The following is a 25,035-nucleotide window of genomic DNA, read 5'->3' on the forward strand; positions in this document are numbered from 1 at the left end:
CAAAGAGCTCTTTTTTCTGATCTGAGATTGTATTTATGTGTGTGTGTGTGTGAGAGAGAGAGAGAGAGAGAAACAGAAAAATATTAGCGAGTTCTGTGTGCCTGCACATCTGGTATAGGTATGCATGTACAGTGGTGCCTTGGTTGACAAACTTAATCCTTTCCTGAAGTCTTTTTTAAACCAAAGTGTTCTTAAACCAAGGCGTGCTTTCCCATAGCAATGGGGGACTCAATTTACAAATGAAACACACTCAACAGGAAGTGGAACATGTTCTTATTCCAAGGCAAAATTCACAAACCAAAACACCTACTTCCAGGTTTGCAGCGTTGTTAATCCAAGTTGTTCATAAACTAAGCTGTTCTTAAACCCAGGTACCACTGTACATGCAAGAATGTGCATATGTGGTGAATGTGCGCGCACATATACATTGACTGTATATGTATATGTGGCATGCGGTCCTCAGTTTGGTGGCTGACTGTCAATGCAGCCCTTAGTCAGCCCTGGCTTAGGGAATAACCAGAAATCCACCCTTCATAGTCATGATCATTACTCTAGGAGGCCAAATAACCCAAGAAGAAATCGTTAAAAGGAACTTAGTCCCAATTTTGGGGAGCATTTAAAGCAGCGGTTCTCAACCTGTGGGTCCCCAGATGTTGTTGGACTACAACTCCCATCATCCCTGAGCTCAGGCCTTGCTAGCTAGGGGTGATGGGATTTGTAGTTCAACAACATCTGGGGACCCACAGGTTGAGAAAGGCTGATTTAAAGCAAGGTGAATGTATTATGTCTCAGTTACCTTATTGTTCATTTCTCATTGCCACTCTGACATTCATCATCAGAGCTTTGCCTAAAGAAAATTCATTTTAACGAAAAACAAGTACCATATTTTTCCGTGTGTAACACACCGCCCCCCCCCCCGTATTTTAGGGGACTCAAATTTAAATAAATGGGGGGAGCTGGCCCAAAGTTGTTGAGCTTTTTGGGGGGAGGGGAATGAAGAAAATCACTAACACAAATGAAAAACGCTGACAATTGCTCACGTAGCAGAAGCCAACAATGGCCAGCAATCGCACGCCCAATTGCCGCAATGACAGCCAATCGAAAGCAGCCCTTGACACAGCCACCAATCACCCACCAAATCGCTCGCGGCTGCAACCAATCATCCCTCCCTCCCCATGCACTTTCCATGTATAAGACGAGCTCTGGTTTTTAACACTATTTTAGAGTAAAAAAACCTTGTCTTATACATGGAAAAGTACAGTACTTCTGATCTTCCACTCATCACATACACACAGCCAGAATGACAAATGGCTGACAAATTTATTGCTGCTGGATGTACAGACAGGGTCCTGTGTGTAGAAAGATATGATCATCATTCTAGAAATATGGTGGTCAAGTACTTATGGCAACTTGGTTAAAAAATAAATCCTTAGAGTTCAGCTTTAAGGGTTGACCATGAATACGGGCAAGCTGACTCCAGAGTGCCATCGAAGGTATGGATGCTAGGCCTAACAAGCTACCTTATCTGTAGCTGGCCCAGAGAGAATGGCAATGAATCTGTGAGATATTCTGAAAACTGAGTATTTGAAACAAAACAAGAGTAGACATTAACTAGCAGTCTGTCAGAAATGGGACAGTGGTTATATAACTCGGTATTGAAATGTATTATTGAAAGTGTATTATTTGACTCATACATTGACTGAATTATTGACCAGCCAATCATCTGTGCCAATGCATTTTCGACTTTTAAAAATCTATACTAAAGTTTGTACTTTCAATAATGTGGTAGATCAGAATCTGATGTAGATCTTTCTGGCCACAAATGGGAAGTTAACAGCAATTCCTGGCAGCTCAGCTCCACCAAGGTGACTAGTTATTATAAATTTCACACCGTTATCACGAAAAGTAACTGAAGTTGTGATATGACAAGAAGCCTGGGAACATAGTCCAGTCAGGACTATGATCAGTCTTACACATTAACCTTGAAATCAACATCCAAGCATTAACTGTTGAATTTTGTATTTGTGCATGCAGCTGTGGTAAGATTTGTGTATGAATAACAATGCTGTAATTTGTGCAAACTAATGCAAAACAAAAAGTTTAATTACAAACAACGTATACAATACAGAAGGAAATCAGACTGTTGCAACTTAAATTTAATTCTTACACATTCAGATTGTAGGAGTCCCTCTTAAGAAACCTAGGTTATTTTGAAATCCTTATTTACTGATGAATAGCCTTTGGCCTATAATGTGACTTAAATAGAAAACTATATTTAGAAAGATTTTTCCTCCAAAAGCATTTTATTTTACAAATCCAGTTTAATTTTTAAAAAATCCTATTTAAATTTTTTAAACTCCTTTTAAAAAAGTTGATTTTTATCCACCCTGGCTGCTATGGATATTTCTATAATTAAATTTCAGCCTTTAAAATCATAATAAAAGAACTGCATCCCAGGTCCATCCTCTCTGGATCTCTGGGCCTACGTCAAATGTCATCTTTTTCCGCCCTGCTTTCACCCTGCAACAAAAGGGATGCTAGGACTCAAGTCTGTCCAGAGTCAGGACAGACAACTGTGCCTTTGCCATAAACCAACATAGCTTCCTGAGAGCTCACCTTTAGAACAAGCTGAGTTTTCTCAGTGGTAATAGATGTTCAGATGCATTTCTTATTTATTACCTTAGATATTGTGGCTAATCCCTCGTGAGCCACAGCACAAATTCAGTCCTGCTTCCAACATTTCCACAACTTATGAAAAAGGTTATTGTCTTCTCAGCAGATGTTAGCTACTCCTGGTTGCTGATATACCCTGGCCCTTTCTAGTAATTACTTTTCTCCATAAATCATTCCGATCCTTTCCGTCTTCAGGCTTCCTTTTCTATACTTTTCTACAAACTTTATCTTTACTTAGTTTAATAGCAATGGCTTCATTTCCCACACTTTAATCCTGTTAACACTCCAATGTAATATATTTTCATATTGTCTCATTCTGAATTCCTCAATTAGCAATAAAGAGAGGGTCTTCCATTTACAAAGCTCATGGTATAAAATGTCAGCTGAGAAAATCCAGGTTGTATCCCCAACAATATTTAACAACCTGCTCATTTTCCTTCCCATTTCCTTCGTCACACACATGGGAGTCTTATAGGAAGCAAGAATCACTGCAAACAGAGCAATAACACTTATTGATTGTACTGTGTTTCACGCTTTCCTGGCAACTCTTTATTGTCCATCGTTTTGAATCCCTATTGGCGCTTTGCTGTCAGGTCTTTAGTACTATCTTTGTTGTTTAATCTGCACAGAATCATTTAAGAAGCCTTGTAAACCATGTTCCAGCACTGTGAACAGAACATATAGCTGCCAAATTCATTTATTATGAGATCACTTTTTAGAGTTAAATCACAACATGCTATTTTTGGAAATAAAAATATCTGTTTTCTAAGCAATGTCTGTGATAAAAACATTTAAAAGGGAAGACAAAGTAAATCGCCATTGCCCTATTAATTTGTACATGATGGGACTGGACTGCTAAACATAACTGACCCATCTTATGGTTTTGCCTTACAGTGTTTTAGCCAACCAAAGTTCTACAGTTTACGTATTTACCAGGACTAGACCCACTTAGAGCAGTTCCATAAATATGCAATGGGAGTGCTCGTCTTCTTTTATACTTCTGCTGTAGCCCACTAAGAACATACATCTCCCAGTGGAAGACAAAGCAGAATCACTCCATCTTTGCACATGTCATCACCAGCATTATTCAAAGTAGCAGCAAAATCCACTCTGTGGGTACATCTTTTTCCTAAGGCTGAGCTGAAATGCCTTTCCCCGATACAGTCATACCTCATGTTACGTTTGCTTCATGATACGTTTTTTCAGGTTGCGTCCCGTGGCGACCCGGCAGTACCGGAAAGGGTTACTTCCGGGTTTTGCCGCTCACGCATGTGCAAAGCACTAAATCATGCTTCGCGCATGCACACAAGCGCCAAATCACACCGCGTACCTGCGCAGATATGGCACTTCAGGTCAGTGGCGTAGCGTGGGTTGTCAGCACCCGGGGCAAGGCAAGTAATTTGCGCCCCCTAACCCGTGGATTTGCGCCCCCTAACCCTAACCCCCAGATGTTGTGCCCGGTGCGGCCGGCCCCCCTGCACCCCCCATGCTACGCCACTGCTTCAGGTTGAGGGCTTTTCATGTTGCGAATGGGCCTCCAGAACAGATCTCGTTTGCAACCAGAGGTACCACTGTATTGCTGTTTTGTTCCTAGGCTGCAGCTGGGAGAAAAAATTGGGAATGTGCGGTGCTATTTTTATAGAAAAAGGGGTGCCAGTGGAAAGAGGAATGGCATGTAGATTATCTACTCTTAAGGAATATGTTCATAATCTTTTCAGGTTTCCTCTACATTTACAAATATTTAGTAAATATTTGATGAAATGCTAAGGAAAAGACAGTCCCTTCCCCCACATTTTCTTGGATGATTGTACATATATTGAGAATTTGGAAGATATAAAACCAGGAAGGTGAGAAGTTCTGTTGTCTCTGATATCAGAGCTTTCTATCATTGGGGAGATGTTGCTGTCATCGTCTCATCTGGCCAGGTTATAGAGTGCCACGTACAACTGGTGTTTGCTCTCCCAAACCTACATCAGTGACATGATAAGTTTAGAAACATTATTGATTTCTGATGTCTGATCGTCAAGGTTCACAAAGAGCTTCAGGAGCCCTCAGTTACACTTGTGTCATCTTCTACAGATCCTACTCCACCCATGACAACACAAAATCTCCTTCCGCATACCTTGCTTTGTCTCTGTATTTGTCCAAATCTGGGAATATGACTAGAGATTTGATATCCTGGGCAGTGCAAGGACAAGGGACCAGATAAGAATTCCCCACACACCAGGTTTCATTCAGTGAAGTCGTCCTGTTACTGCAAGAACATCCATCTGTGCTATAGGACTTCCTCCCACACTCTTTTCTCTGTGCACCCCCTTAAATCCCCTTCAGAGGATTGGGGGAACCACCAGAACAGATGGATATGTGTGAGTGCAGAGGGCAAGGACAGGGAGAAGAAGTCCCATTGCACAGGTGGGAGATCCTCGAGTTAATGGCATGAATTTCTTGGATACAAAGAAGAAAGGCAGGATATGAATGTTATAAATAAATAAACGTAAAATTCTGATAGGTTGACCTGAAACATGCAGTTCAAGGCTGCTGCAACTACAGCAGCTCATGGTTTTAATGCAGAGAATCCAGTAAGTAATAAAGTACGAATGACTTTTGACGTTTAACTCACTTTATAGTTTTGTTTGCAGGAACATCTGGTAGCTTCACTGTTACCATTCCATCGACATTGGTCTTATCAATGAACAGTGGTTGGGTTCGCAGTACATCTGGTGCTGTTTTTGCTGTTACCCTGTGCTGAAGACCTCCAGCGCTATTGCCTCTATTGGTCAGTACAAATGAATATGATGTCTCAGGTTTCAGGTTGGTGATAAGTTTCTGAGTGGCTCGGCCATCTACCTCAACTGCCATTTTCCCATCATCGTACAGGATCTAAAAAAGTGAGGGTTTTCATTTTTGTTAGCAAATTGTTAGTAATTAAGGGGGGGAGAATAAACCACGTTAGCTGCCCTTTACTGCTTTTGATCCAGCAATACTCAAGAAGATAGTAATGTTCTGTTTATCTTCTCTTGTCTGTAAGTATATGCCACAACTATGTATAATTCTTCAGAATTACCTGAAAACGTCAGTTATTTGGGGGGACCTTAAAATAATGGTTCCCAGCAGCTTCCTCAATGATTCGCACTAGCTTTTCTTTGCATAAAACTTCTATGATATCCCACTCAGAGTTATATTATGTTCTGCTAGACAACAATTCCTTTAACTGGAGGCACACTTCAAATTAAACTGGATTTAACACAAATACACAGTAATGGCTTGCTGTATACTAGCTTAGGTTTATGCAAGCTCTACTGGTTAGGAACAGCTAAAGCCAGATCTCTTTTTCTTCCAGACATTCAAAAATGCAAGCTCAATCTTTAAGTCTGGGGGCGCAGGCAGAAAGGTAGAATAGTAGTTGTAGCTCTTCAGTTGCCTGATACCACTTGCCAGGACACTGGCACCGGTAGAAGTATATTTGGTCTACTTTATGGCCATCTAATACCCATTTACAAGGGTAAAATATCTTTTCTCAGTATTTAGGGCTGTTGTTTCACCACACAAAGTCCTGGAATTGCCCCTGGCAGACTACCTGTCAGAAGGCGGAGATGAGCAGACTTGCTATACTCCAATTTTTGGTTTTACTCAAAGGGAGGTCATTATGTTCCACCAGCCATAAGGGTCTTTAATGCAAAATCTGTTTCCCAACTCCTATACACTTCAAATGTCTGGTATAATGGTTTATTTCCTAAGATGGATGGCTTCCAGGCAAAGTTCCTTCGGTCCCAACTTCAAGTTCCAAACTGTGTTCCTAATTCAGTTCTATTTCTGGAAACAGGTGAATGTCCACGTTTCACCAAAAGCATGATGGGCTGCCTTAAAATACTGGTTAAAGATTTTGGTATTTGGCGTGGGGGAGGGATTACTTTTACATTTAACCAATGAGGAGTCTATCAGCTCATGGTCAAAAGCTATGGCCCCCAAAATCTCCTGAATTGGACTTTCACCATCCTTTTTACATCATCTGGGTTATGACATCGCCCTTAAATCCTTGAGCCAGAGGTTACGGGATATCGCATAAAGCAATCTTTGCTCTCGATCATATGTAACCTGTAGACCGTTTGTGTTCAGAATTCATTATGGGCATGATTTTCAATTACCCTTGTACCTTATGAATCTGTCAGTACCCAGTTATCGTCAACTGTTTACCAAAGTCAGATTAAATGTATTTCCATCTGCAGTTCTAAACGGCAGACTGACTGGTATACCTTATCATAGTAGACTCTGTTTATGTTCTCAGGCTGTTGATTGTATGAAGCATATCTTAATACACTGTGGGCTGTATGAACAAGTCAGGGATCAATTAATTAAACCCTTACTGGTAAATTTACCAGGGAATTCTGATACCTTCTATCTCATCATGTCAGAGATAAGTCAAATGATACTACACAGGCCGTAGCAAAATTTATCTCAAAGGTAGTAAGAAATAGAAATCAACATGCTCTGGATAAAACATAGTGACTGCCTTGGAATCTTTTCCATGTATCTCTGCTGCATTTTGTGTTTGAAACTGTTTTTTGTGGGTCTTTGGACCATAATGAAGAATGTTGTTGTTGGTAGGGGTGTATAAGGTTGTCTTAAGATTCATGTAATTGTTCTCCCCTCATGAACCTACCAGGACCCTGAGATCATCTTCTGAGGCCCTTTTTTTGACTGCCTCTTCCATGAGTGGTCCAGAAAGTGGCAACAAGAGAACGGGCCTTTTCTGCAGTGGCTCCCCGTCTGTGGAATTCTCTCCCCATGGAGGCTTAGCCGGCGCCTTCATTATACACCTTTAGGCGCCAAGTTTCCTTCTTCTTTAAATAGGCTTTGGGATGATTGACATCCAATGCCCTTTTGAAAATGTGTTGTGGAAGAGGGTGATTATTGGGCTGTCTTTGTTTTGATTTTTATCATGTGATTTTGTGTTGTTAACCACCCTGAGGTCTGCTGGTTTGGGGCTGTATATTAATTAAATTCTCCTGCTTTTCCTTTTTCCTTCTTGCTTCCTCCATCACTTTGAGACTCCTTAGGGTAGTGATAAAGCGGGATATCAAATCCAAACTCTCTTCTTCTTCTTCTTCTTCTTGACCCAACTTTTGTTAACCATTTGGAACCTGTCTGCTTAATGAGAACATTCCTTCATCTCAGGTTTTACCCTTCAAATCTTACAAACTGCAAAACAACTTACTTTGAAAGGCAGAGCAGAGTTGTAATTCTCTGGTATCTCCCAAGAGAGCAATACTGATGTCTTCATCACTGCTTTGACATGAAAATTTTTTGCAAACACTGCTGGAAAAGGAAAAAGCAATGTATTTAAAGTACATCTTGACCTTGGGATCCCATCCCATTTCCGACACTAAACACACTCAACAATTCTCCTACCTGCTTTTAAAAACCATATCCCATTCTTACAAATGGCAACTCAAAACGTTCTATTTCTCTTACCTGAAATTATTGCGTAGATGTGAGCCAGACTTGCCTGATATAGGATAACTGAATACTAATGAATCCAAAACACGTAAGGTTTCACATACTTTACCTCTGATGTTAGTTGAAACTATTTATACGATGGTTTGGTCAGTTTTAGTAACAGCTTCAATAATATCGATATCCAAAGACCGAAATTCCTTTAAAAGAAAAGTCATAAGCAGACAAATCCTACCTTGATCCACAGGTAGTGTCCTGAACTGGACACTGGGACTATATGGACCAGGCCCTTTGCTTGTGTGTGCACGTATTTTTACATCATATGTGGTATCTGGTTTTAAGCCTGAAAGCGTCATAGTAATATCAGCAGGAACAACAGACATCTCCGTTTGGTGATGTGCCACATTGATATCCCTGTACTGCAGAGTGTATTTGGTGATAATACCATTTCTTTCTGATAGGACGGGCGGTTGCCAAGAGAGCTGGACTGAAGTTGAGGTGGCACTTTCCGAGCGCAGGTTTTGAGGGAATCCGCTTGGCAGATCTTCTGGAATCGAAATTTCCTTTACCATCTCCTCCCCAAAGCCCACTTTATTTCTAGCTGAAAGCCTGAAGACATACGAAGTCCCCTTGTGAATATCTGTCGCGGTGTAGTGGTCATCCTTCTCGGTGAAATCCCGCGTCGTAAAGGCATCTATGTCTTTGCGGCCAAACCTCAGGCGGTAGCCCTGCAGAGGGCCGTATGTGTCGACAGGCGGGTGCCATTGAATTAGAGCTGTACTCATTTGTGTGTGGCTAATCACAAGCCGAGGTTTTCCTGGAACTGCAACACAAGACGATGTTAGCAAGTAAAGCGGGCGAATGAATCATTTCTAACAAACTTTATTCATGTGTCTTGAAAAAGTTATGTATGTGATGGACACACTGTTTCCTCCTGTTCATAAAGTGCCATATTTCTCGCTCTATAAGACGCACCAGACCATAAGACGCACCTAGTTTTTGGAGGAGGAAAACAAGAAAAAAAAAATTCTGAATCCCAGAAGCCAGAACAGCAAGAGGGATCGCTGCGCAGTGAAAGCAGCGATCCCTCTTGCTGTTCTGGCTTCTGGGATAGCTGCACAGCCTGCATTCGCTCCATAAGACGCACACACATTTCCCCTTACATTTTAGGAGGGAAAAAGTGAGTCTTATAGAGCAAAAAATACAGTATTCATTCAGACAGCACAACAAACTTAGGCATTTTGTCTTTCCTCCCTCCTTTCCCTAGCTTCTAACTGGAGGGCTGAGGGAGAGAAGAAGAGTGTCTATTTCTATGAAGCCTAGTGACAGAATAGCTTTTACACATGTGGACATAGTTTTTAAGTGATTAATGAAAACAAACTTAAAAATAATCCCAGAAAATTCGCATGTTGAGAAGGGGTGTACCACAGTGGCACATGCCTTGCATACAATAGATCCAATGTTAAAGTCTAGCATCTCTAGGGAGAGCTGGAAAAAGATTTGTGCCTGAAACCTTTAAGAGATGCTGCCTTGGTATAAGGTCAGAGTCATTATATGTTCATTTCCTACGTTACTATGATCTAGTCCAATGGCAAACTTGCTCATTTCAGATCTCTAGCCATATATATATATATGTGTGTGTGTGTGTGTGTGTGTAAAGGGACCCCTGACCATTAGGTCCAGTCGTGACCGACTCTGGGGTTGCGCGCTCATCTCACTTTATTGGCCGAGGGAGCCGGCGTACAGCTTCCGGGTCATGGGGCCAGCATGACTAAGCCACTTCTGGCGAACCAGAGCAGCACACAGAAACGCCGTTTACCTTCCCGCCGGAGCGGTACCTATTTATCTACTTGCACTTTGATGTGCTTTCTAACTGCTAGGTTCGAACTGCAGGAGCAGGGACCGAGCAACGGGAGCTCACCCCGTCGCGGGGATTCAAACTGCCGACCTTCTGATTGGCAAGTCCTAGGTTCTGTGGTTTAAACCACAGCGCCACCCACATCCCATCTATCTATCTATATCTATATATACATATACATATACATATACATATACATATACATATACATATACATATACATATACATATACATATATAGATATATGAACAGGTTTGGTATCCGAGTTTGGAGGAGGATCTTAAACCAGTTTCTTGGTTCAAAACTAATGGAAAACGGTGGTTTAATAAATCAGACTGTACTTGCGAAAGGTGGGTGCCTGAGGGAGAGGAATGGGGAGGGAAATGTGCAGGCACAGAGCTCATTTTTGCTCTTGTAAAGTGTAGTTTATCACATCTGAATGCGGTCATTATAAGCATATATGCAAGTTTCCCACTCCATTGGCAAGAGACAGTGTTCAGCAGAACCAAGTGGTTTAGTTCTCTCTGGTCTATATTACTTCAGGCTGCAGGTTGGGAACAAGGTATACAAATAACCCATCTTAAAAACAAACAAACCCAAACCTCAGCTACTTAGCTTGCACATACAAAACCAATATATCTGTAGGAACATTTTAGTCTAGATTTCATACATAGGTGGAGAAGCAGTCAGACAGGCAACTCTTCCTCTGAATAGCACAATGAAACATTGTGGGGGAAAAGCATTATGACTTAATTTTACAAAACTAGCCTGGATTTCATACTTAGCCTGGTTTGCACGTAATGTTAAATAATGGTTTGAATAAACTATAGTTTATAAACCATGGTTTAGTATTATGTGCAAAACTAGTCCACTGCCTCAAAAAAGGGAAAGGGAAAGGACCCCTGACAGTTAAGTCCAGTTGCGAACGACTCTGAGGTTGCGGTACTCATCTTGCTTTACAGGCCGAGGCAGCCAGTATTTGTCCACAGACAGTTTTTCTGGGTCATATGGCCAGCATGACTAAGCCGCTTCTGGCAAAACCAGAGCAGCGCATGGAAACGCCGTTTACCTTCCCACCGGAGCAGTACCTATTTATCTACTTGCACTTTTTTTGGGGGGGTGCTTTCAAACTGCTAGGTTGGCAGGAGCTGGGACCAAGCAGCGGGAGCTCACTCCGTTGCAGGGATTCGAACCGCCAACCTCCTGATCGGCAAGCCCAAGAGGTTTATTAACTAGGGGCAGTGCTGCTTTTGTAGAAAAAGAGGTGCCGGAACTCAGCTTGAACATCTCCCTTGTGGCTCCCACCTGAGAGGCACCGGAACTGAGTTCCGGCAAGTTCTGACTAGAAAAAAGCCCTGATTATGGGGTTGCAAGAGAAAATAAACCATGGTTTGCTGTTTACTTACTGTCTTAAAACCATGGTTTAATGTGATGCGTGAACCTGAGCAGTGTCAAGCTTCTGTTTATTGAAGTTTCAAACTTTGGCTAGCGAAAGGCTGAGAGCAGAGGTGTGAGCGTTTTTCCTGAGCAAAGCATATAAAATGAGCTCAGCTCTCCCTTAGGAAAAAAGAACCAAGTTATAAACTCTTTAGAGAGGTCATGCAGTCCATGCAAAATCCATGACCTTCACTAATACATGCAGTATATCTAAACCCTCCTAATGGCATAGGAGGCAATGTATGGCCCTGAATCCGTCCCACTGCCCCCCTCCCATTTCTATCTAAATGCAACTCTTTATTACACACCAAAAAGAGTGTTTTCTTTTTTTAAAAATGGGGCATACCCAAGTACTAGCTATTATTACCAACAATACACAAATACAGGTGTCGTATAGCTATTTCCCACCTCTTCCTCACTGCTAACATCTTATTCTTGTGCAAATAGAATCCTGTGCATTGTACTGTACAGGTTTTCTCTTTTCTTCCCAGTGTACGAAGTATATCTCTTTGCTTAATTTTGACTATTCCCTACTGCTGCGTAAGAGGCAGCTACAGAGCTGAGAAAAGACTATAGATATATCTATTTCAGGCCCTATTTTTCACTGCATTATAACTATCACTGAAGCCAATGGAGCACAAGGGAAAGCAGGTGAGGAGTCCACAGAAACAGAATAATAATAACTCATTCAGATTTCTAAGAAGAGGGGCTGCGGGGAGCTGCCGCTAAATTATTTATACCATAAATTGCTTTTACTATTGTGGCAGCTATCTGGGTTTAGACGATTTAAAAAACACACACATTGATCTGTTTTGCCTAAATATATATAGCCACGTGATGTGAGACTTACTACTATTTCTTTATGGCAGAAATAATAAATTGAAGATGACTCATGTGCATTGTAAATCATTTGGTAAAATAAAGAGCAGATTAGAACATTTTGTCATATATCAGGCTTATTATAGTGGCTAGAATCCAACAATAGGGCAACAACTGATTGGGAAATTCTCCTGAACAGGCAGCACCGAAATTGAGTTGCAGAACAGTACCGCAATTGTGTTTTTAATTATGAATTTTGGAAGTAGCTTCATATTTCCGGAAAAGTTAGTGACAGGAAGTTCAATTAGCATTGCTGTGAATGACAACATCACAATCTATATATTTAAAATAAAATAAATCCATCTACAGGAATTCCTTCTGCACAAGTACTCAGCTTTTTCTGGTCCCACTTTATTTGTTTTAGCTTTGTTCATCCAAAAGCTACACTCTCAATCCTCATTGGGGTCTTGTCACCAGTTTTATCTATTTGGTAAAATTGCTTTAGTATTTCAAATGTTTTATACACTTAGGCCTTGGGTAGGCAACCTAAGGCCCGGGGGCCAGATGCGGCCCAATCGCCTTCTCAATCCGGCCCATGGATGGTCCGAGAATCAGCGCTTTTTTACATGAGTAATAATAATAATAATTTATTATTTATACCCTGCCCATCTGGCTGGGCCTCCCCAGACACTCTGGGCAGCTTCCAACAAAATACTAAAATACAATAACCTATTAAACATTAAAAGCTTCCCTAAACAGGGCTGCCTTCAGATGTCTTCTAAAAGTTTGGTAGTTATTTTTCTCTTTGACATCTGGTGGGAGGGCGTTCCACAGGGCGGGTGCCACTACCGAGAAGGCCCTCTGCCTGGTTCCCTGTAGCTTGGCTTCTTGTAGCGAGGGAACCGCCAGAAGGCCCTCGGCGCTGGACCTCAGTGTCCGGGCAGAACGATGGGGGTGGAGACGCTCCTTCAGGTATACTGGACAGAGGCCGTTTACCGTATTTTTCGCTCTATAACACACACCTGACCATAACACGCACATCGTTTTTAGAGGAGGAAAACAAGGGAAAAAATATTCTGAATGAAACAGTGGACGTATCATTTTTGTGCTTCATGCTGTGGCCACAGACATGTGATCTGATGGTGAATTTGGGGTGAGCCAATGCAAAAATCCTGAGAATCCCTGTGGATCCATGCTTTGTAACCACGTTTTTGCACCATTGCAGCCCCAGGCAACAGTGGGTGCGTGATTTTTTTGGGGGGGGCAGGCTGTAGCCATGGACATGCTATGTGCTCTGATGGTGAATTTTGGCTGACCCAATGCAAAGATCCTGAGGATCCATGTGGATCCATGCTTTGTAACCACGTTTTTGCACCATTTGCAGCCCCAGGCAACAATGGGTGTGTGATTTGGGGGGGGGGGCAGGCTGTAGCCATGGACATGCTGTGTGCTCTGATGGTGAATTTGGGGTGACCCAATGCAAAGATCCTGAGGATCCATGTGGATCCATGCTTTGTAACCACATTTTAAGTGGGGAGGGAAGGAAAAACACAGAAGGCTAAGAATGCAGGAGAGGGCTATAACGTGAGGAAAGGAAGGCAAAAGTTTCCCCCCACCCACCCACACAAGCCAGCCACTGTTTAAGGATTTCATCCTTTTAAATGGAAGAAAGGATATTTGAATGCTGTGTGTCTCCAAAAACAAAAAGCAGGAAGTCAAATCAGAATTTTAAGCCGAACCTGTAATCTCTCTTCCCTTCACAAACATTGTTCCCTCCGGAGCAGGGACAGGATAGAGCGACGCTCTGCTTTCCTCTCTACCTGCCTGGAGGGGAGGGGCTTCCCCTGCTCTTTGTTCCGTTTGAGCAAACACAGCAACGAAACAGAGCAGGGAGGGCAGTAAGACCCTGAGGCAGAATGCAGGAAAGCAGCAACTTCCTGTCTCACGGAGCTCCCTTCTCCCTGAAGCGCGGTTTGATTTTTGCCTTATTTTTCGGCTCCAGCGACCACACATTCGCTGCATAACACGCACAGACATTTCCCCTTCCTTTTTAGGAGAAAAAATCTGCGTGTTATAGAGCGAAAAATACGGTAACTCTTTAAAGGTCAGCACCAACACTTTGAATTGTGCTCGGAAACGTACTGGGAGCCAGTGTAGGTCTTTCAAGACCGGTGTTATATGGTCTTGGCGGCCGCTCCCAGTCACCAGTCTAGCTGCTGCATTCTGGATTAGTTGTAGTTTCCGGGTCACCTTCAAAGGTAGCCCCACGTAGAGTGCACTGCAGTAGTCCAAGTGGGAGATAGCCAGAGCATGCACCACTCTGGCGAGGAGTAGAATGAGTCCTTTTATTTAAAATGCACCTCTGGTTTATTTGTGGGGCCTGCCTGGTGTTTCGACATGAGCAGAATGTGTAAAAATGCATCTCTGGGGTTATTTGTGGGGCATAGGAATTTGTTCATTTTTCTTTTCTTCAAAACATAGTCCGGCCCACCACAAGGTCTGAGGGACAGTGGACTGGCCCACGGCTGAAAAAGGTTGCTGACCCCTGACTTAGGCCTACCAGGGGCATATCCTGGGGGGGGGCAGGGGGCCCATGGTCCCATGTCCATGAGCCCGGTGCCCACATGCAGGCAACTGAAGTGTGGTTGTAGAGGGACTCAGGAGAGGTGGCATCTGCTTCACTCACAATATACTGCCAGTTGAAGCCGCCGCCACTCTCTAGCCCTCATACCAGCCCTGGGTGATGTATCAATACATAGCCCAGGCCTATTCTCCATCTGCCAAGGGCTACGTCAGCTGCCTGGGCTCCACCCCGCAGGTGGCTCAGTGTGCCCCTCATTTTTCTCCGGTGGGGTTGCTCCAGTGTAACCATCATTGAGGGCTGGGCTGGCAGCCTCCATGCTTGGTGCACACACCTGCCCTGAGCACCGGAAACTGCTGTTACGCCACTGAGGCATGCCATAGCCACCTACACGAACATTTTGAGTTTCAATTTGGAAAGCATCAAAGCACAAACTGCTGGTTGCAAGGAAATGAAAGGAATCTCCATCTATTTACCTGCACCAGTCGTGGACACCAGTCTGGGTTTGCTTCGTGCTCCATCTCCTTTGGTTGTATAGGCCGTCACAGTGAGAGAATAAGTTGTCTCGGGCTGCAATCCCGCTATTATCATTTCCTAAAATGAAGCAAAACAAAGACAAAAACCAGAATGTGCATTAAAACATATGCACTACTGCTAAATCAAGATAGTTTTGCCTTGCAATTAGTTGCAACATATAACAATCAGCGCACATGGCTTTCGTGCGACCTGCAGTGATGGCAAGCTTTTGGTCAGACCAGAATAGTGGGTGAGGCCTTGCAATGCACTGTTTTTCACTTATGTCAGCAATAAGCGTTAAGGCATTTTTGAGCAGCATGTCCCAAGTCGTTTTGTCAAGCAAAAGGCCAAAGGACGAGTGCTGTTAACTGTACTAACAGAGGAGGGGGAAATCCTTTTGAAATTCACTCTGTGTAGAGTCTTATTCCTGGTGCAGTACAAATAAAGTGGGGAATGGGAATCAGGTTTATTTAAGAATTTACTAGCCATTATTTAAAAAAGTTATGCTATCACTGCCTGTATACCTGAGAACCCTACTTACATTCCCACTTCTAAAGCTGTTTTATGCAGTGCTATTTTTCTAGAAAATTAATAAAGTTGTGGCCTAATTTTAATTCCATATAATGTTGTCAGAGTCTTTATTCCTTCCTTATGATCCCTGGGGGCTGGGGCTGTCGCTGCCTGGTCACACAATGGCAATGGTACCCACTTGAGAGATGCCAGAACTGAGTTCCAGTGAGTTTGGGCTGAAAAAAGCCCTAATTTTATGTAATATAGGAAGGCTGCATTCATATGCACTGTTCCCAGAAGTAAGCCCAGCTACTTCAGAGTAAAGCATGCATAGGACTGGACTGCACTGTTGTAACCCTCCACACTACTATGAACATTCATTTGATGTAAGCCCAACTAAATGTAACGGGGATATTTTTAAAGTTAATATGCACAGGATTGTACATTAGAAAGCCTTTTCTTTTAGTGATTAAAAACAAAATATACATAAACTTTTATAAAAGTAGTGTTTGTAAAGTGACCTAGCCTCAGAAATACCATACTTTTCCGCCTGTAAGACACCCCCTATTTTGGGGGACTCAAATTTAAGAAAATGGGGGAGATGGCACAGAGTTGTTGAGCTTGTTTTTGCAGAGGATTGCCTAGTGTTTCAGAGCTTTTTTTAGAGGGGAATGCCAAAAATTGCTCATCCGCCCCCACATTGCAAAATCTGCCTCCCTTCTGTCCCATCGCTGGCAGAAGCTGCCAATCACCCACCCAACTGCCGAAGCGTCAGCCAATCAACACCACCCATTGACGCAGCAACCAATAACATGCACAATAGCTGCTGACAGCCTCAGCAGCAACCAATCAAACAAACGTCCACCCTATGCACTACCCATGTATAAGACGACCCCCACTTTTTAGCATGATTTTAAAAGAAAAAAACATAGTCTTATACACGGAAAAGTACGGTAGGTTGCTTGAGGTTTGTAAAATGCTCATGTATGTGTAGAATCCATGAGTGCAATCACCCAGTAAGATAACAACAATGAAAGAGTTGTATTAATGGATAATAAAAATGGGTTCAGTAATATACATCTGAAAAATGCAATCCAAGGTCTTCAGACTTGGGCATTTGGTCATTCTATGAATAACCCTATCAAGCATATGGATTTAATCCTATGGGACCACACATCTCTTCCCAGTTAAATGCTTTTTTAAAATGTTCATTTTCAAAGACTGAATGTGGCAGACTGAATCTGAACAAATACTGAATTATCCACAAGAAAACAATGTGTGTGGATATTCAACATCAGTTCAGTGACTGACAACATTTCATCAGATGGAGAGAGGAAACTAGAATATAGATTCATCCTCAGTTTCTGGGGCTTCAGTTACAAGTGAAAGAGACAGTATTGGCGGGGGAAAGAGTACAGATTAAAGAGTATCTTTTTAAATGGAGATGATGGAATCTTAGTTAATAATGATGGAAGTGATATCTGCAACAAAGCTGTTTAAACATCACTGGCACACAGCCAGCACCAATGTATATTTTCACAAATATACATTTCATATGATGTGTCAATAATGGAAATGGGCACCATGTTAGCAGCTAAAAATAAAAGTAATTTGTTTTATAACAAACCCTGAGTGCATTGGGACCTGAAGGTGCAGAGTTATCAAGCAGATGGGAATGAGTACATGTTTTGTGTTATTTTAAGAATAGTTTCCTGGAGTGCATCGCGAGATAAAAGTTAGTGTCAGTGACTGAACAGACGAGTATGCAAATTCAACACACTTAGAAAAAAATCAGCGCTACGCCAAACCAAAAGGAAAGGAAAAAGAAGGCAGAAAAATCCAGATGCCATAGATGATGAAATAAGGTGTTAATCCATGCACATGTGCAAATAACCAAATGTAGGAAAAATAAAGATTAAAGCAGAGAAAAAGCCACCACACTTTTTTGATTGGCCAGTCAGTTTTTACTCACATGTTCAGTAGTATCATCATATTCCCACTAATTGAGAGTAAAGGATGTTGGGAAGAAAAACAGAAGAGATAAGGAGATATTTGTAGCCTGGGCTGAGGCAACTTTATTCTTAGGACAGAAAAAAAAATTGTAAAAACTAGCTTGCAAAAAATCAGCCTGAATTTAGCTCCTTAAAAAAGCAGCGCGACTTGTTGCCAAAATTGTAAATAAGTAACAGATTCTCCTCCTTCTAGGAAAGTAGAGATCCCAGTCTGGAGTGCTTTTATTATTTCATAGTAATGTTTCATGACTGCATTAATTTGAGCTGCTGAGATGTAATGAAAGGCTACATTTTGTTTAATCACATGCTACTAAGCCATATTCATTTTCATTTCTATTTTACCTTGTCAAAATTAATTCAGTGCACCTGTTTAGATTAATAGAGGCAATTTATATGTACTTGAGACTTCATGTCAGTAATGAAACCCTATGACCAACAGCACATTTTCTCTGCTCCTTCTATCATCTAAAATTGGAATCTGACTATAGTTCCCTCCCCAGGAAAAAAAAATATATGTTCAAGAAAGACACAACACGACCATATTGTTCTTCCCTTTTCTTTCTTTTTTACATCATTGCCCAGATTCACAATGAAGTAAAGGCAGGAATAGTTTGTTCTAATGGTGCTAAAAACATTGGTGAGAATAAGGAAAGGGGCTACCACGTTCAGAAATCATTTAAGGAACACATCAGCAAAATAGAAGTGATTTATATCTCCACAGGGGAAAAAAGTTACAGTTCCTCTTTGAATGTACTGTAGTTATCACAAATTGTTTCCATCTAAACTGTTTAGAGCATAATATCTGATGATTATGATTGTCTATTGCCATGTTTTCATCCAGAATCAATCTTAAATGGAATACTTTTGTGGGATACATATTTTATGATACCAGCACAATGAACTCAAGAATTTCAAGCTCATAAAGCACATAGAGATAATTAAAATCCTATATTTTTGAAGCTTCCTTAATGTGAACAAATCTATTCACTCAGAACATAAATTCTCTATTATCTGTTACAATTTGTGAGAGAAAAAATAAGCAGTTTTACACTTTCACTACACACCAGGAATATCTGTAATAATATTAAATCTAGACATAACTTGTTACTAGGTCAATTTTCATTTAAACCACACTCCTCTATATTTAATGTATGTAATTGAGTTCAAAACCTATAATACCAAACTCTAGCTGATACTGCACTTGATCCAAACAAATGCTTAGCTTAAATGATTTGAAATTAATGGGACTTAAAATGCTTAACTTCAGTTGGGTCTTGCTCATGGAGGTAGTGACAAATTAATGCAACAACAGGACCCAGATTTTTTAAAAAATAAAAATCCTACTGATGCAATTCCTGGAAACAGGTTAGAAAATTCCTGCCAGTCACAAGAAAAATACATGAAATGTTAACTAATAGTCATAACATTGAGAAACATCTTATTTCCCCTTATATTACATGAATGTAAAGTAAGAGGAAAGTAGACACAATTGATCTTGCTTATCAAATACACAACAGATATAGTTCCCAGTCTAGGAAATCCTTTATGTGCGGCTATCCCGGTGGGGTACAGGATCAGGTTTAAGGTGCTGGTTTTAACCTTTAAAGCCCTATACAGCCTAGGACCCTTGTACCTACGGGACCGCCTCTCCTGGTATGTCCCACAGGGGAACTTACGGTCTTCAAATAAAAACATCCTGAAGGTCCCAGGCCACAGAGAGGTTAGGCTGGTCTCAACTAGAGCCAGGGCTTTTTTTTTGCTGTGGCTCGAATCTGGTGGAATGCTCTGTCACAAGAGACTAGGGACTTGACATCTTTCCGCAGGGCCTGCAAGACGGAGCTGTTCTGCCAGGCTTTTGGTCGTGCTTCAGTCTGACTCCCTCTCCCCTTTCATAAGAACTTGCATGAAAGTGGCCTCCCAATTTTTCTCACAGGCCCAGCCCATATAAGTTCAGCACAAACAGTTGGGCCTGGGGAGCATTTAAGGTCCCCAACCCTAATCTGCGGGTTGCCATCTGATTGGATTTTATTCTGATCCTGATCTGATTTGAGGATGTATTTTAATTGATTGTCTGATTTTATGTTAATGTGTTATACATTTGATGTTAGCCGCTCTGAGCCCGGCTTCGGCTGGGGAGGGCGGGATATAAGTAAAAATTATTATTATTATTATTATTATTATTATTATTATTATTATTATTATTAATTATTATTATTATTATTATCCCAGCCAAACGGGGAACTGGCACTGTCTCTTCTGATAGTACCAATGACCTAACAGAGAAAGACAAAGGCAGGACTAAAAGTTCAAATTTTGCATTTCAGGTGCACATCTTTAGAAATGGTGGTTTCACCCCACTGCAGTGTGACTGACTACTTCATACAGATTGCTGCAGATCCAGAACGGTGATTTATTTATAGGAATAAAAGTTTCAGAGGTAGGTAAAAGTAAAGGCAAAGGACCCCTGGACGGTTAAGTCCAGTCAAAGGCGACTCTGGGGTTGTGGCACTCATCTCGCTTTAGGGCCGAGGGAGCCGGCATTTGTCCACAGACAGCTTTCCAGGTCATGTGGCTGGCATGACTAAAGCGCTTCTGGCACAACGGACACCGTGACGGAAACCAGAGCGCACGGAAAGGCCGTTTACCTTCCTGCCACATTTATCTATTTATCTACCTGCACTGGCATGCTTTCGAACTGCTAGGTTGGCAGGAGCTGGGACAGAGCAATGGGAGCTCACCCCGTTACGGGGATTTGAACTGCTGACCTTCTGATCAGGAAGCCCAAGAGGCCCAGTGGTTTAAACCACAGTGCCATCCACATGGTCTGACTAGTGCAGTTGCTTAGAGCATGGGGCTGATAACACTAAGGCTAAAGGTTTGATTCCTGCATATTGGAGTAAAGTAATAGTTTATTACGGCCGAAGGCCCATACAGATAAAAACAAGACATAAATAACAGCTTGTGCACGTGGGAAAAAGCAGCCGCTAAAACACTACTATAACAATAAAATACTATAAGATGGAATGGCATACTACGCCTTAATTAGCTTGTGGTGCTCCTTGGCAACGCTTTTGGGTAAGGACAGCGACCAGGAACCTAGCCACTTTCAGGGTCGTATGGGTATCCTTATCCTGCAAGATTTGGGCAAGGTGGGATTTTGGTGGGGTACCCTCTAGTTTCTGTATGATTGATCCCAACAAATTTGCCCGTGGCACATTGAATAAGGGGCAAGTGAACATAATGTGCTGAAGCGACTCCGGCGTCTCCTTATCACATTTGCACATGGCGGAGGCTTGGCCCTTTGAGAATCTATGTCTCAGGACATTGGAGGGAAAAACGTTAAACCTCGCTTTGGTGAAGGCGAGCCTATGGGCAACAGTCGAAAGGGAGGAGAGGTATGATGGAACGCAGTAAGTTAAAGTGATACCAATGTTCTGGGGCGAACAAACACCTCCCCCCAGCATATTGGATTAAATGCTCCTCAGGACATAGCTGTCAACGTTTCCCTTTTTTTAAGGGAAATTCCCTTATTCTGAATAGGATTCCTCACAAGAAAAGGGAAAAGTTGACAGCTCTGCCTCAGGGTCCCTTCCAACTCTATGCTTCTATGAATTTTATGAATGACTGTTGGCTTGTGAAATATTCAGGGCACTCTGTGGCAATAATCTATTGGAACAGGAAGGAGGCATTCCATTTTGCAGTTCAAAATAGAAGACATAATTACACTACTAAATACAGTGGTACCTCGAGTTACATACGCTTCAGGTTACATACGCTTCAAGTTACAGACTCCGCTAACCCAGAAATAGTGCTTCAGGTTAAGAACTTTGCTTCAGGTTGTGAACAGAAATCGTGCTCCGGCAGTGCGGCGGCAGTGGGAGGCCCCATTAGCTAAAGTGGTGCTTCAGGTTAAGAAGAGTTTCAGTTTAAGAATGGACCTCCAGAATGAATTAAGTACGTAACCAGAGGTACCACTGTACAGCATTATTATTTTTTGTTACGTGAATTAACAGAGTATGTTTAATTACCTGTGCATCAGCCAACATGATATCCTTCAGCATGGGTTGCCCCCTGGGCTCTCCATTTTCCATTTTCACATAATGCACCTGGTACCCTCGGATTTGACCATGCTGCTTATTGGGCACTGGTGAACGCCACAACACTTTAACAGCTGTAGAGTTGACAGCCTCTACCTCGACTTTGCGAGGAGGACCACTAGGAACTGGAACACATCAGTGGATAAAAGAAGAATTACAGGTACTTGTCCAAAACAACCAGTGTCTTTTTCTTTCTTTTTCTTTCTCTTTTTTTTTTAAAGCGCAGACCCACTAATCCTTCCTCGAAGAATACAAATGAAAACACCCAACAAATCTGCTCTACATTTCAGTGAAAAGATCAAAAACCATGACTGATGCAAAAATGGAAGAAAAAAGAGTATTAGAGAAATAGAAAAAACATGTAAAAACGCACAAAAGCCAAGGAAGATGCTTTGAGACTCAAAGCATTGAAGTACAAAGAAGTAATTTAGTAATCAAAATAATAAAAACCAAGAAGACTTTTAAAATGTTGCTTGTTTTCTGATTTTTTATTTTTAAGTAGGGGGAAAAAAGATAACGGGAAGGGGTGCAATCTTCAGTGTTCAGATACAAAAGAGAGTCAGCATCCAAAATATTTTTTTTTTAAAAAAGGGAGCAGCATCAGTTTTCCAAAAGAGAAATGCTTTAAGGGTACTCTTAAAGAAAGAGTTAAAATCAGAAGAGCGAAAAAGTAAGAAAGAAAAGGAGGGGCGAATCTTCAAATAGAAGAAAAATATACACGCTTACAAGGGGCAAAACTTTAAAGTGTGATTCTTCTGCGCATATATTTCGAAGCAAAAACAAAACAAATGCAAATGCAAGCATTTGTGTTTAAAATATTTTGTAAAACTCATCAGGGGTCAAAAAAGATGAGCAGAGGGGGGGAAACGGAATAATCTTAGACCACACAAAGACAGCAGATTGAGAGAGAGTCAAACTGACGTGTTGGATGAAACATACCATCTTCATCTGTTCGGATCAACACAGATTCACTCTCTGGGCCAGGTCCAACATCAGTGTGGGCTGTCACAGAAATCCGATATTCAGTCCATTTTTCCAACTGTTCCAAAAGGTACTGTGACGTGTCCGGAGCAATTCCCAAAATTTCGTGGGGCTTGTCATCTTCTCCATCAATTCCAGTGTACTTGATGGAGTAGGAAGTGATAATTCCGTTCTGTTTTTCCACTGGCGGAGGCTGCCAACTTACCAAAATACTAGTGGAGCTGGGGCTCTTGCAACTAATGTCTTGAGGAGGAGCTGATGGCTCTAATTTCAGTAGTGGGTTAAAGGAGGATTTGAGTGTGAAAGAACAGAAGTGGTTGAAGGAAAAGGAAAAAAATGAACAAAAGGAAAAGAAAAAAGAAAATAAATAACGAAGGGAAAAACCAAGGGCAAATAAAAATCGCAAACTTAAAAACAGAAACTTTAGATAATCTTATGAGCCTTGGCTTATTAAAAGTGAACCAACTGAAAATGAATGAACTAAAAGGTGGAAAGGGATGTAGGGGGAAATACATGAAAATGAGCCTCAATATATTGTTACCTACCTGTGATTAAAAATTCTTCTTGAAATAAAAACATCAAACATGATACTTCTATGTGTCTACTACCTAAGTTTTTATATTGTATGCTTGCTGGTTGATTTGTTATTTTTAAGTTGTTTTTTTAAAAAAAAAATTATTTTGGCATGTCTGACAAAATAGCCAGTCTATTATACACTATGTTTTAGATAGATAGATGATAGATAGATAAATAGATCATTATATCATCTATCTATCTATCATCTATCTATCTATCTATCTATCTATCTATCTATCTATCTATCTATCTATCATCACCAGTCTTTTATAGACTATGTTTTATAGATCGATTGATATCTATATCATATATCTATATATCTATATATCTATATATCTATATATATATATATATATATATATATATATATGAAGTGCCATGAAGAAAAGAATCAGAACTATTTCGAAACTCAAACACATCTAAAAGACATAAAATAAAAACCATCACACACCACTAGGTTTCTCTCCCCCACCCCGTCCACTTTTCTTTATCTTTTCTTTTTTTACGACTGCAGTGGCCTGGAACAAGTGTACTACAATTAAGGTTCAAATCAAAAGTATTTATTTCAAACATCAATTGTAGCCAAAACACTGTAAAACATGCAGAATCAATAAGGGGATTATGCCAATCTGAGACAAAGATTTACCTACCATGGAAAAGTGACAGGGCTGATGATTCTGACTGCAACTTGTACTTACCCTAGGTCCAGTCTCTCTTTTATATTTTAGCTCCTCTTGGAGAAACCTCGGCTAGCAAAGAATTAAAGTCTACCAGCGATTTCATAATACATACAAACTAACACCAACCCACCGCCACACACAATACACGAACAGCTAATATAGAAGTTTGCCTTAGCAAAACCAGTGTGGAGATTTCTAATGAAATCTTATGATTTGCTTTACTTAACCAAAAGTTAAATTCATTCGAAATAGAACCAAAATGCATGTCCACAGTAGTTTAGAAGCAAATGTCATCAAAATCTTAACGCGTTCATCTCTTTGGGGTACAAATCCTATCCAAATAATAATAATAATAATAATAATAATAATAATAATAATAATAATAATAATAATAGATTTTCCTCCAGTTGTATACACAGAAATTACTTTTAAAAAATCCAGTTTTATATTTGAAATATTTGGGGAAATTGGGAACCTTGACCTCTTTCACATGCATTACTTAGAAGTCCCACTGATCTCAGCCTGTCTCCTCAAGTCCTTTTTGCATCTCTTTCCCAGGTAGCAACACAGAAAAGATTTTTATTTTCCTGTAATTTCTCCCTCTGAGACCTAAAAAAAATACATTTCCTAAACATATTTTAAAACTTTTAAAACTCAAAGCGAAAGATGAGCGATCCACCTTTGTTTGTCTCAGTTGCTTCTGAGGATTCCAAAAACATACTGGCTGTGTCTAGATTTCACTATCGACCATGGTTACAGTATGGGAAGAAGCCTTGGCAAGCGTTTCCCCTCCCACTTCTGTGTGGCCACAGGGAGATGAGAAACTTTTGTTTCTATTTT

At 41.1% G+C, this 25,035-nt stretch overlaps 1 protein-coding gene across 26 annotated transcripts in view; it reads right to left on the reverse strand.

Moving 5' to 3' along the window:
- Nucleotides 1-25,035, reverse strand: part of PTPRD (protein tyrosine phosphatase receptor type D) — a 1,176,641-nt gene that overhangs the window by 128,230 nt on the left and 1,023,376 nt on the right. For 14 of the 26 annotated variants that reach the window (XM_082204501.1, XM_082204490.1, XM_082204511.1 and 11 more), the window contains 7 exons: nt 22,898-23,203; nt 21,890-22,083; nt 17,822-17,848; nt 15,300-15,417; nt 8,363-8,950; nt 7,889-7,989; nt 5,294-5,553 (listed from right to left, as the gene is read on the reverse strand). In XM_082204501.1, coding sequence (XP_082060627.1) covers nt 5,294-5,553; nt 7,889-7,989; nt 8,363-8,950; nt 15,300-15,417; nt 17,822-17,848; nt 21,890-22,083; nt 22,898-23,203 — 1,594 coding nt within the window. The remainder of the gene's footprint in view (nt 1-5,293; nt 5,554-7,888; nt 7,990-8,362; nt 8,951-15,299; nt 15,418-17,821; nt 17,849-21,889; nt 22,084-22,897; nt 23,204-25,035) is intronic. The other 12 variants (XM_082204504.1, XM_082204503.1, XM_082204505.1 and 9 more) reach the window with 5 other exon arrangements.

The sequence above is a fragment of the Podarcis vaucheri genome (genome assembly GCF_965113315.1).
Source record: "Podarcis vaucheri genome assembly, chromosome: 17".
Classification (NCBI taxonomy): domain Eukaryota; kingdom Metazoa; phylum Chordata; class Lepidosauria; order Squamata; family Lacertidae; genus Podarcis; species Podarcis vaucheri.